Genomic DNA, 13,283 nt, shown 5'->3' with positions numbered 1-13,283 from the left:
CTGTAGTTTGGTTACTTATTAACGCTTCCCTTTATTAATATTGATATAAGTTATTGAAATTTATTGAACATTTTATATTTTTCATTCTTATTAAGCTGAATCAAAAACCATTTTGAGTCTTTTGTCACGTGAAAAAAATGCAGGCAGCACAATCACTTTGGAGAGTGTTCTTAATCATATTCCATAATGACTACGTTTAAGGACGAAGAGAAACTATGACAATAACATAAATATTTCTCTACCATTAGTTACCTGATGCTACCTGTTATTATTAGATTAAAAATACATATAAAATATAAATATATAATATATCGATGATGATATTTCTCTTGTTTAATACTTTTAATATTTTTTGGTTTCAATCCCGGTTTTCAAGGATTCACATTATTGTTGTTATAGTAGTTTATCTTCTATGGAGTTAATGTAAATGAAATCTGAATGTTGTTGGAAACCGTTAAATGTAGTTGCTGCGGTGGAGCTGTATGCACCCAAGTTTGGGAAATATAGCCAGTCCCCTACTTCTAAATTGTACTTTAAATAATATTCTTTTGTAATACAATCCAAGCCATCACAAGTTGGTCCCCATATTGAAACCTTTTGAGGATATTTCTTTTGGCCTCCGATAACTGGTAGTGACTTCGAAGTTGAATCGAATTCATAATATTTGAAATCATTGTTATGGTACAAGATGCGTGGTACTGGTTCTTGATGGTCGAATAAGATACAGTTCATGTTACCATAAACGCCATCGTTTGTGTATAACATGGATTCATTATCAGCAATGGTCCTCTTTGCAATGACATGAGAAGCCAAAGTCAATGCAGTTGAAGCAAAATATCTACCTGGTTCGGCAAGGACTTCTATTTTTTTAGTTTTAATTTCTTCTTTGAAAAATTCATCTAAAGCTACACGAACAGTCTTAGTAGATTCACTAAAAGTCTCGAATTGAAAACCACCACCGATGTCTAGGTATTTCAATTCAGGTAAGTTCATTTCCTTTGCTTTATTAAAGACAAATTTTGAATCTTTAACAGCTGTGTGAATACTTGTGAAATCGCATGCACCTGAACCAACATGGAATGCGACACCGACTAAGTTTAATTGCAATTCTTTAACTTTTTCCAGTAAGCTCTCGACGTCGGCTAAATCACAACCATATTTAGTTGATAATCTGCATTGAGCAGTTGAATCATCCGTGGAGATCCGTATCAACAACTCAGAATCTGGATGGAATTTCTTAATTTTATATAATTCATCAACATTATCAAAAGTTGATTTCATGACTTTTTTATCCTGTGCATATCTAACGAAAGATGAAGCCTTGCATGGGTTTGCATAAATGATTCTGCTTGGATCAACACCCATTGATAAGATTGTTTCAATTTCAGATTTAGATGCACAATCAAAATTCAACCCTAGTTCTTTTAATTTCAGTAATATTTTTGGATTTGGATTACATTTCACTGCGTAGTATGGTTTAACCATTGGTAATTCTTTTTGCCAATTGATGTATAGTTTTTCCAATTCACCTAAATCACAGATGAAAAAAGAATTCTCCTCACCAGGTTCGCAAGTTTCCTGATTAATAGATTCAATTCTTGTCTTCAAAGCTTTAAAAATCAAATCATGAGCAGGTTCATGTGGTAAGCCATTGTTTCCATTAGAAATGTTTGTTGATGTAACATCTTCAACGACTTTAACATTAGAAACTTTGCCTAGTTCCACCAATGTAGAAGAAGAACTTAAAACTTGACCAAATTCGACATTCATTATTAAAACCCGATTTTATAGAACTTTATCCAATATTAAAATAGTAGCAAAAGTAGATGTGTTCTTGTTCAACTGAGAAAGAATATTGGAGATACAAGATAATATTTTTTTAAAATAAATTAAACGATTGGAATGATTAATATGCAATTTAAATACTTGTTCTATATATATATATATATATATATAAAGATGACAATCACAAATAATACTAAGTGAGGAATAGAAAATAATCGAAATAATTGGCTATCTTTAAATCATATAAATTAATAATAGAAACTAAATAACATTACATGTCTAAAGGTAGGGAGAACCGAAGAAAGATAATTTAGAAAACAGAAAAAAAAAATTTTGTCTCTGTAAAGACGGTCAGTTTCATTGTTCTCGAATTGAGCTTTAGTTACCGTCAGATGAAAGGCAAAATGAGCCAATATACTTTGTTGCATGCATTCATTTACTAAACGTTTCTTAGTCTTCCCATTATCAAATATCTTGTCCACAACTAAGCTTTGCAGTAGAGAATAAAAACTGAAAAAATTAAAACAAAAAAAATGGTACAATAAAAATTGGAAAAACTATTTTTGTCTCTGTTTCTTCCAATTTTGTTAACTAAGTGAAAAATCTCTTGCAAAGTGGTGGTGGTGGTGATAGTAATGGTGAAGTGGGGTGGGGCGAATGTAGGAAGGGAAGTTCTGCCTTCGTTCTAAGAAATGAAGGGAACAATGTCTTTATTGCGTGCGTGTTCACTTTAAAAAATGAAAATAGGAAGGACCCGAGCCGTTTGAGGATTTCCTTTGTGCTCAATGTCCACCTGTTCTTACAGTAATGTTTTTTTATTGACGATAATATATAGAAGAGATGTTTTCAGAATTATGAATGAGAAGTTTCAGAAAGTTCATGGTACTCTAATGAATATAATAGCTATATTGTACAAGAGCAAATTAACTGAATTAACTAAATAAACTAAATGTGTATAGTAGGGTAAATAAATATATAGAAACTGATTCTGGCATGAATAGGCATTATAGATGTCATTGAATTGTTGGATATCTTTGAGTTCTCTTAGCGTCACAAAATCAAAGCTTCGGTTATATACTATTTAATATATAAATATATATTGATATATCTGTGTATACAGGTATTCGCTTGATTGATGTACTAAATAGTTTAGCCGATTTTGTTTTCCTGAATAATTAAATGTATAGTTTCCATGTTACCCTTTTTCGGTGAGAGCGTTGGACTCAATGAACACAGGGAAGAAAAAAAAAGTTAAAAATTAATTATTATTATTATCAATGAATGTCCATAAATTTATTTAATTACGTTTACTAACTATAGTAGATACTACATTCTTCATATTCCTAATTCCCATTTTTTTTTATTACTATTATTATTTCTTGAATGTTATTACTGATTGTGAGCTATTTTCATAAGAAGGTCCCCAAGGTGATGATGAGTTTGTTGTAATGTATTTATTTGATCCAGTTCCCTTATTAACTTTTAGCGTTAAACTTACTTGATCATTAGTCGTCATTTTAGGAGAGATCGGTTCACAGGGATCCAGATTTTTTTTGGGAAGGTTGGAGATTGGAGAGCAGTTACAGTTTCTGCAACTCCATTACAAAATAAACATCTGTATCCTTCTACTACTTCACCATTATTCAAAGTTTCCTTAATCATACCATTGGTTTTCATGATAGTTAATTCACTCTTAGTTGGAATTTTTTTGCATGAATCAGTTAAACATCTTGTACGGGTTTTTTGTAATCGTAAACCACAAGAATTGCATAGCTGATCATGTTTCTTACTTGACCAGGATGGTCTCCAGCATGGTGAATCACTAGAATTACATGATAAACATTTCCTGATATGCATGTGTTGTGGACTGCCATTGGATCTCTTTCTAGGTGTCACTGATTTACTTTTATGTTTAACATTTAATGAGCTAGTTGTTGTTGTTATTGTTGTTGCTGCTGCTGTTTCGTTACCTCGTTTATCCGTTAGTACAACATCTCCTAATGTATATGTTTCATTGTAACCAGAGACCTTTGGTGGTGAGTCCATATTGAATTTACGATATTTCAATATATTTTGAGGGGGCGTAATTGGACTAGTTCTAATCGGGGAAGATGATCTAGGAGTCACAGTACCACTGCTACCCCTACTTCCTCTATTTTGATAATTGTCAACTTTCATCACCAGATTCCTTGTTGGCGAAATAGTTGGACGTGCCTTTCTCGACAATGAAAGTGACCTAGAACGTGGTTTATTCAATGAATGATTTGATGCAGTTTCTTTTAAAATTGGCTTCTCTACTCTATCCAAATTGTTTGATCTTCTTCTTGCTTTATCAAAATCGATACCTGTTAGTTTCGTCACTGTAGCCCCGGTATTATTTAGTAAATCTCTATTATCTAGCAATTGTTTTAATTGTTTGGCTTTAAAACTGTTAGTTTTCTTATGTCTTTGGGAATGTTTATTATAATCGGCTGCTAGGTTGCGCTCAATTTTGTTATTTCCAGTATTAACATTTTTTTTATTATCAGACATTTCTAGATATTGTGTTTTAACAAGTTGAATTAATTTTGGACTAATTACTGGATTAAAGACATTCCCTGTAACTTCAGTCTCAGTGTCAGTAGGTTTAGTGATGCTTTGCCTTCTTTTTCTATGAGTTGGTACATCTAGTTTTTTAATATTCGGACTCATAGGTGGAGTCACAGGGCCTAGATCAGCATAAGTATTTGGATTGTTTGTTAAATTTTGGAAAGCATCAAATGGTTTTAATACACTTGGAATCGTTTGAGTCGATGAAAATCTAGCAAAAGATGTTTCATTTACAATTTTAACATAATCTTGGTAATTTTTTTGTTTACACCAAGCAACTAAATTTTTCTTCCAAGTTGGCGTATTTTCAGAAGTATCTGGATAATTATAAGCATATTCTTGTATTCTTGGATCAGGAAGTAATCTTAAATGTCTTAAAGGAGGTAGTTCCAAGTTATTTTTAAAGTTTTCTAATGCGGAAAAATTGACATTTAAAGAATACCCATTATCACATTTGTGATTATTCAAAAATGAATTTGATAGTGAATATATGGAAGCAGGTGCTGAATGTGATTTTGCTTGTGGAGAAGTGGTTAGATTATTTAAACCGATATTGCCTGCAGTTAATAAATCATCGAACCCAAAGGAATGCTTTCTGTCTGCTGACGTAGAGCCTCCTGGAGACGATGCAATCGAAGCATTTGCTCCTCGTTCATTAAATCCTGGACCAGCAGGATTGAGTTTACTCATGGAATATTGATTCATCAATGTAGACATGTTAAGTTTTAGAAAATGAAACTCTAAGTTTTTTTGGGAGATTTATTCTTTAAGTTATAAAATAGTTTACAATTATAGTTCTTAACAAATTAGGGAACCTTTAGAGTATAGATGGAAGTTTAAAAAATCAATTGTACATTACGAGTGGACTAACAAGAAATTTGGTTATTCTTTCACTATTTATCAAAGTTTGATTTTCTTTATATATAAAATAAACTGTTACTTAAAAAATTATCTGAAACATTGATTCCTTCAAAATATTTGATCTTGAAATATATAAGATATTATTATTTCAACTACCCTTACAGATCAGATGCAACTTTTTAATTCACTGACGTATCTCGAAGAGATACGATATTATTGAATCATGACCTATGGAATTATACCATATTAGACCTTTAGTAATAAAGTTTGCTTGGTTTAAATTTTCGAATAAAATAGGAAATCTCGTAGATCTGCCCGTACATAATTTTACAAGATGAGCTTGGTTTTTTTTTTTTTATTAAAATCAGTTTTTTTGATGCCGAGACCAGCCATCTCTTTTCAATTATGTGTTTTTTTGGTAAAAAAGACCCGAACGGAATGTATAATTGTCATAAAATTACTGAAAACGGTAATGCTCAGATCATTGTTTTTACCTAAAAAGTGTAAATTGCATTTCCATTTTAGGATTTGGATATAGATCTAAGAGTGAAAATGGATAAAATTAAGGAAACAGAACACAGCAACATACATGCAATGATTCATATTGTTATTTTTTGAACCATAACGGATAAACGTCATAGGGCAATGAAATGTTCATTATGCAAGGTAATAATTAAATGGCTAGTCTGAAGAACATTTTTATGTTAAAAATAGGTTAGTTTGAAAAATATTTAGTTGCAAGTTTGAATTTTTATAGTTGGAACATTCGATGTGCAACTATTGATGTTCTACTAATATGACACTAACTAGTAACCCAGTTGCGGTTACCAGCTAACACATTGTGGAGGTCAGTTTTGAGGCTAAATAAAAATATAATTTTTGCAGTAGGACTATTTTGTTAAATAGCTTCAGATAACCAAGTAAAAATAAACGTACACAAAGCGTTGACATAAAGAGTCCATACTGTACAAAATAACAGTGTAAATACAAACAATACCCATCAAAATACCACCAGTTCACGTCTAGTCTTTTACTTTAGATCTCTAACTAAACTATATAAACTATCTATAACAGAAACTGAAACCTAAACCCTTTTATATGTTTCTGTCTCAATATTGCGGGAATACTCTTGTTGCGCCCTTATCCTTTACAGCCAATAACTAAATGTTATCCGACAATATACTCCTGAACCCCTTAGATCTTATTTCACTGATAACTAAATCTTATTTATTAGTCAGCTTCATCATCAAGGTGTGTTTTAACAGAACCCGAGCTCCATCTTTCTTCTCCTCGCAAGATATAGCAGAACTACGCTAACCGTTAACACAAAGTAATTGTCAAGTAAATATTATGAGATATCATAAAGATTAGCAGTCATGATTCATGAACATCATGGGCTATGCATCTGCTCTAAAGGCTTTCCCCATTCTCTAAGATCTCATGCTCAAAAAACAAAACAGAGATAGACAGATGGAAAATACTTAAACTCATTTTGTATAAAGCAAGTTCAGTTGAATTAATTTTGAGTAACGTTTCAAGAGTATATACAGGCCTTCAATAACTTATTTATTTTATTTGAAACAGGGTACTTTTTATATGCAATAAACTCGTTTTACTCAACAAATTATTGTTCGGTCCACTATTGTTCCTATTTTTTTATGAATACCATCAGGTGAACAAAGAATGTAATGCTCCATCCCTTTCGTTTAAAACAAAATATATGTATATAGTGAAAACTCCAAGTTAATCAACATCAAATGCCCTTTCTTATCCCTCATGTTTAACATGAATTAATGAATGGAAATCTCTTGAAGGATTCCCGGATGAAGTACAAAATTAAACAGGCAAGTATAATTACATCATCTAAATCTCCACTTTTCATTTTTTAAATAAGTCACATTTATACAATCACCAAAGGAAAAATGACGGTGTGATGTCACAACTTCCGATCCTCCCCCTCCATTTTTTAAATATAATCCATTGTCAGCTGATAGATTATTAAAAAAATTAGTATCATGTAATATATTCATATGTTTGAGCAGACAACTTGCTAAATCATTACAATCGAGTAAGCCCCTTGTCAAAATGTATGAGGTCAAGTTTTCGTTATATATGTTATTTGATAATTAAATGGGGATGGCAGGAGAAGTAATTTGGAGAGACCCTCTTCTAACTATTTTAATACTTATTACCTTATTTTAGAGGTTTTCAATTACATTTCCCATTATGGTAAAATCAAATAACAACAAAGCAAAAAAATATTTATTGTATCTTAATATGGTAAGTCAACAGCTGTATATTTCGTTTTATTTACTCTAAAGAGAGTAGATCTAATGATTAATTTACCTAATTTAGAAAATAATCATATTGTTTTATTAGATGGAATCCCTTAATCAACTACCTTTCTCTTAATAATACGCGTTCGCATTTTCTAAATACTATGTATAATGTGTTCGTGATAGTTAATCAAACCCAACATATTGTTAGTTTTGATATTAGTATTGCAGATAATAACTTTTTGACACATATCTGTTCCACGTAGGAATCACACTACGACCTATATTAGCATATCTCTTAATATTTACCTGTTTCGAGTTAGTTAAAAAAAAAGATCTCAATTGTGCATATGATTTTTCATTTTACTAGTAGAGAGAATTAACGTTGTTGAAATCAATAATTCGTGAGATCACATGTTGTGCAATAAAGATTTTTATTTTTGTTGAATTTTATATTTTATTCAGTTAACTTACATACACTCTTCAGGGTAAGGACAGTATCACTGTGGATGGATGCAGAACCAAACTTTGAAAACATTGTGCATTGAAATAGTTCCATAAGCCATACAACACAGAGGAAACTAAAACCTCCAAAATTCAACAATTTTATAGATACCTGATTTTCTTACCATCATGAGACATGTTTGTTGGAACAATTGGACAATTAGTAAAATATACGCACAGGTGCTCAATCCTTCCACTGCCTCATTTAAATACAGGTTAACCTTTTTCACTTTTCTTTTTCTTAGGCTGCATTGCAGATCCTACGTTAAAAACTGTATGATTGAATGAAAGCAAAAGAAAACAACAGTTTCCCGTTTACTGTTATTTGGCACTCCAACGAGAACTACGCCCCAATTGAATATAATTTAATATTGTAAGATTTTCCCTGTCCTTTAACTATTTAATACGTTTTTGGCTCGATATTCCCAAAACTTATGTAAGTCTATTTACTAAATAGCACCGAAGGAATCTTCAAATAATTTGTTGTTTGTTGATTTTTTCGAATGTTTTTTTTCTTTTTTTCTTTTTTTTGTTCCCTTTAATGTCCTACGCAAGTCTGAATAATTTTCTACTAACTTTGAAATACTCCACTTTCTCGGACAAAAGAATGTTGAAGTCAAGAAACCAAAAAACTAAAAGAAATTGAAAGAGATTTACTGTGTTAGTTGAGAACTCCTAGTTACAACGGTAAATAGTGTCCGTGGAAATACCTATTCTTTTACAATTTCGTAGCAACAAAGAAAATACAACTGACTTACTCCAATACTTAAGATTTACTTCACTATCCATTAGAATGATCAGCAGATTACGCAACTTATAATTGATAAATTGCTAAAAATCGTCAACCAAACAAAAAAACATAGACGATTTTATTGGATTTTCTCACCATATGTTACTACTATCACAACAATTACTGCACAAAAATAGTTGAATCATTAGCTGTTTTTGGTTTTGTGCTTTTATTCGTTTGTGATTTTAGCATTCTCACATATTACATACATTATTTTTTTTTTTTGTTTGGAGAATGTTTTTTATTTTTCTTTCATACGAGAAGAATAAAGGTTCTTCTACTCATTTTTACCCGTAATCTCTATTTGTTGTGATTTAAAACTTCATAGATATGAATATTTTTTTAATGCGACACTATGTGATGTATATTAGTTACTTTGTTCATTCAGCTCATCGCTATCGATATTGTTCCATCAATTGTCAAAAGAGTGATCTCGACATCTACTAAATGACACTCTCTTATAATAGGATTCTCTTGAGAGATCTTCAGGTGATAATTTTTTAGATTTCATTAATATATAAACTAATGGATTATTTTGATATATCAATTTGCTTTTCTATCGTGCTATTGAAAGTACATTTAATTCTCGTTTAATTTTGTTATTGTAATATTGGTCAATACAAAAGAGAACGTATAAATACAGAAAATATTGATTATCTATAAATATAGTATTGCATTACTATAATAAAAAGCATACAATAGTTTTCTTTTAATTATTAAAAACAAACACATTAATAAGATTCTTCCTGCCATAATAAATACCTTCATTGACAATAATAAAAACAATACAACAACAACAATAATAATAAAACAATGAGAATGAATTTCGGTAAACGTACTTGGTTAGCAATTGCCATTTTATTTTTGTTTACAACTTTCATTATGATGATTATTTCAATTGCCGGTTGTTCATCGAATTATTCCCCAATTAATAATGTTTACATTTTCAATGCTGATATTAAGAAACTAAATGTCACTAAGGTTTTACCTCAATTATCTCCTCTATTATCCTTCATTGGTACCGCTTTAACAGCTGAAAATGCTACTGTCGAAAGTGTCTTTGGGGTCTTTGACAGTTTAACCAACACTACTGTTTTCTCTCCATTATTGAACATCTTAGCTGATACTAACAATGCTACTGCTACTATCAATTCTTTGAATGTATTATCTCCATTGGCTTTATCCAACACTACTTCCGCCTTAGTTGGTACTGCAGTTACTCCAATTGAAACTTTATTCAATCTAACTAGTAACGCTACTCAAACTATTCTGGGCTTAGAAGAATTGATCAATGCTGTTACCTCAACGAACTCAACCACTAATGCCAAAGATCAAGCATTACTTTTAAGTTTATTAGCTGATTCTTCAAATGTCACTGGCTCTACCGCTGCTGTAATGACGTTAAATAACTTGACTTTAATACAAAAAGTCTCAATCGCTCCCTTATTAACTTTGATCAGCAACTCTAGTGATGTTGCTTCTACTTTAGACCACCTAGCTGTTGTTGCAAACGCTACTTTACCAACTGCTTTAGTTTCAACACTATTCAGCACCCTAGGTAACATCACTGATGTCAGTGCTTTAAACACTACTCTGACTGCTTTAGCTGGCTTGGTCCCATCTTCTTTGGAATCTTCCTTCGAATCTATTACTGATATCATTACAACATCATCTGATCCATTATCTGCCATTGATACTTTATATTCTTTATTCAGTCAAAATATTACTTCATCTGACTGGGCTGCCTCGTCTTTAACCGCTTTAACTAAATTGGTTGAATATGGTAATAACGATACTGAAGTTCTTTCAACTGTCACCGAATTAGCTGCTAATACTGATACCGCAACTACAACTGCTGAATTAACCGGTCTATACAACATTTTCAGTTCTTCTACTAATGCTACTGAAACTTTAGAAATTGTTTCTTCATTGTCTTCATTGCTAACCGTTTCATCTCCATTGACAACCTACATTCCATATCTATTCACTTTACTCGGTGTCTCTACTGCTCCATTAAATACTATTTCCAATTTGATTGCTATTATTGAATGGGCTGGTCCAAATGCCTCCCTTTTCACTCCAATTGTTGAAATCTTAGAAAGTGTCACAACATTGGCCCCAGTTACTGAAGCACAATTGGAAGCCATGGTTCCATCCTTATTAGCTTACTTAGAAGTTCCAACTGACTACAGATTAGCTCTAATGTCTATTTGTCACCAAATGTCAGATGGTGAAATCGTTTCTTGTACCAGACACCACCCAGTTCAAGGTCTAGACTTCAGAACTATTATTTACGACGCCCTAGATGAATCTAAACTTCAACCATATTTAGATGGTTTATCAATTGGTGCTGACGACTTATACTTACAAGGTAAACTATTAGAAAAGGAACACGAATATGTTCCAGCTATGAAAGCTGTTTTAGCCATGTCTATTCTTTCTTTCATTTCATGTTTATGTGGTATTACTATTGCTGTGTTATTAATTAGAAAGCCAGTCTCAAGTGTTAAGTGTTGGTTCTCTATCGTTGCCTTCATTACCTTTATTTGTGTTTTCACCGGTTTAGCTGCTGCCATTACTGCCGCCATTGTCGGTATCGTCAAGTCCGGTACTAAGGAAGATAACTTTGGTGTTATTATTACCAACGGTCCTGCATACTATGGTTTAGTATGGACCTCCTTCTCTTTGACTTTCTTAACTGTTTTTATCTACTTCTTCGATGGTCTATACTCTACTGGTTACATTCACACTTACAGAAACAAAGCTAGAGTTGATGAAGAATCTAACGATGACAAAGAAAACGCTGAAGTTAATGTTAAAGAGTTATCTAACAGTAATGGCGAGGACAGCGATTCTACTGAAAGTGTTCCTCACGTTTGATTGTAAATAAAAAAGTTTTACACATTGACATTTTTTTTATTCATTTACTTCCTGAATTTAATCCTAAAAAGTTAAACGGTAAATAAGAAACTACATCCCGTTTTAATTCGTTTCTTTATCAAATCCCGTTATTATTACCAATTTTATGGTTTACAAGCCATGACACAATTTGCATCTTAATTTTTAATAAAATATTATATAGTATTTTTCTGTATTCTGTTTAGCATTTAAAAACAAAATTTAAATTATACCATTAATTCCATCATTACGTTTTTATCTTATTATATATATATATATATATTCAATTATTTTATCATATTTCAAGAATATATTTACTAGCAATGTTCCACCGAGACCAAAAACAAACATTTATATATTTCCCTGTACATGAATTTAATATCTAATAAATTTTATTGAAGAATCATTGATATTTCATAATTAGTTATATTGATGAACATATATATATATTACATGATTATAAGATAATACGCTTACCTGATTGAGATGGACCTGCTTGTGTAACGTAAGTTCTACGAACATCGTCCCTTACCGAGACCCATAATAATAAATTCAGTAAAGAACCTAGAATCGAACCCCATAAAATACAGAAAAAGTTTCTACCTAAATCTAATTTAATACCGTACTCATCATAATTTTTGTTCAGATGCACTTTAATATAAACATAAGTCGCCACACTTGTTGAACCACTAATTATCAATGAAGCGAATGCCACACAAGCTAAAAACAAACCTATTATCTTTAATGCCCTAAGAGCAAACAACATTCGTAATATGATAAATATTAAATCTAAAAATAGAACAATAATACCTATAATGAGTGTGATCCACATACACCTACTTAAACCATTATAATAACCTTTTTTATTTGCAATGGAGTCAGGCAGTAGAATATCATCGATTGAATCCAATAAATCTTCTGATTCGTTATTAGCCACGTTATCATATAATAAAGTTTTCAAATCAAATTCTTGAATACCTTTTGGTGATGTACATTTTTCAATTTTATCTGAGTTTGTACCCGATATACAATATGACCACAACCCTATATTAATGTAATTTGGTAATGAATTAGAATCTAACGCTTGTGTTAAATTTGTGAAAACTGCATCATTTTTAATATTTTTTAAATTTAAATGTGCAACATAAATTTCATTAATAGGTTTATAATTTGATGTTGAACCTGCAAAGGAAACAATTGCAATAATAAAGGATACAAAAGTAATTATACCGGCTAAAAAAAGTTTAGCCCCATTAGCCATCTCGAAGTAAATATAGTTGTGTTATTTTGGTTATTCAACTTAACCGTCAAACATATATAGAAAAAGGTTTAAGAGATGCCTTCAGATAAATAAATACAATGTGCGAATGTCAATAACTACATATATATATATATATATATATATGTATATATTGTTAAGGATCACTAGAATTAAGTGATGAGTTTTAAAATCTGAGTAATTTTTTCCTCAGAAATCGGCAAAGCAGAAATACAATTATACTTTTAATTGAAAAATTCTTAAAATGACTATTTTGAAAAAATAATATGTAAATAAAAATATAATTAGCAGAGCTCTGTTT

General features: G+C 31.1%; 4 protein-coding genes across 4 annotated transcripts; 1 reads left to right on the top strand and 3 right to left on the bottom strand.

Moving 5' to 3' along the window:
* Positions 1 to 393: 393 nt before the first annotated feature.
* SPE1 (ornithine decarboxylase SPE1) lies at positions 394 to 1,770 on the bottom strand (the record flags this gene model as incomplete). Its single annotated transcript, XM_003684260.1, has 1 exon — positions 394 to 1,770. The coding sequence occupies one exon, from the start codon at positions 1,768 to 1,770 to the stop codon at positions 394 to 396; it is 1,377 nt and encodes a 458-aa protein (XP_003684308.1).
* A 1,527-nt stretch (positions 1,771 to 3,297) lies between these two features.
* On the bottom strand, positions 3,298 to 5,091 carry ASH1 (DNA-binding transcription repressor ASH1; the record flags this gene model as incomplete). Its single annotated transcript, XM_003684259.1, has 1 exon — positions 3,298 to 5,091. One exon carries the CDS (start codon positions 5,089 to 5,091, stop codon positions 3,298 to 3,300), a length of 1,794 nt encoding a protein of 597 aa, XP_003684307.1.
* A 4,527-nt stretch (positions 5,092 to 9,618) lies between these two features.
* TPHA0B02000 (uncharacterized protein) lies at positions 9,619 to 11,685 on the top strand (the record flags this gene model as incomplete). Its single annotated transcript, XM_003684258.1, has 1 exon — positions 9,619 to 11,685. The coding sequence occupies one exon, from the start codon at positions 9,619 to 9,621 to the stop codon at positions 11,683 to 11,685; it is 2,067 nt and encodes a 688-aa protein (XP_003684306.1).
* A 475-nt stretch (positions 11,686 to 12,160) lies between these two features.
* On the bottom strand, positions 12,161 to 12,964 carry PUN1 (Pun1p; the record flags this gene model as incomplete). Its single annotated transcript, XM_003684257.1, has 1 exon — positions 12,161 to 12,964. One exon carries the CDS (start codon positions 12,962 to 12,964, stop codon positions 12,161 to 12,163), a length of 804 nt encoding a protein of 267 aa, XP_003684305.1.
* Between the last annotated feature and the right edge of the window lie 319 nt (positions 12,965 to 13,283).

Source organism: Tetrapisispora phaffii, chromosome 2, assembly GCF_000236905.1.
Source record: "Tetrapisispora phaffii CBS 4417 chromosome 2, complete genome".
NCBI lineage: Eukaryota > Fungi > Ascomycota > Saccharomycetes > Saccharomycetales > Saccharomycetaceae > Tetrapisispora > Tetrapisispora phaffii.
This window is presented reverse-complemented; position numbering and strand designations above follow the sequence as displayed.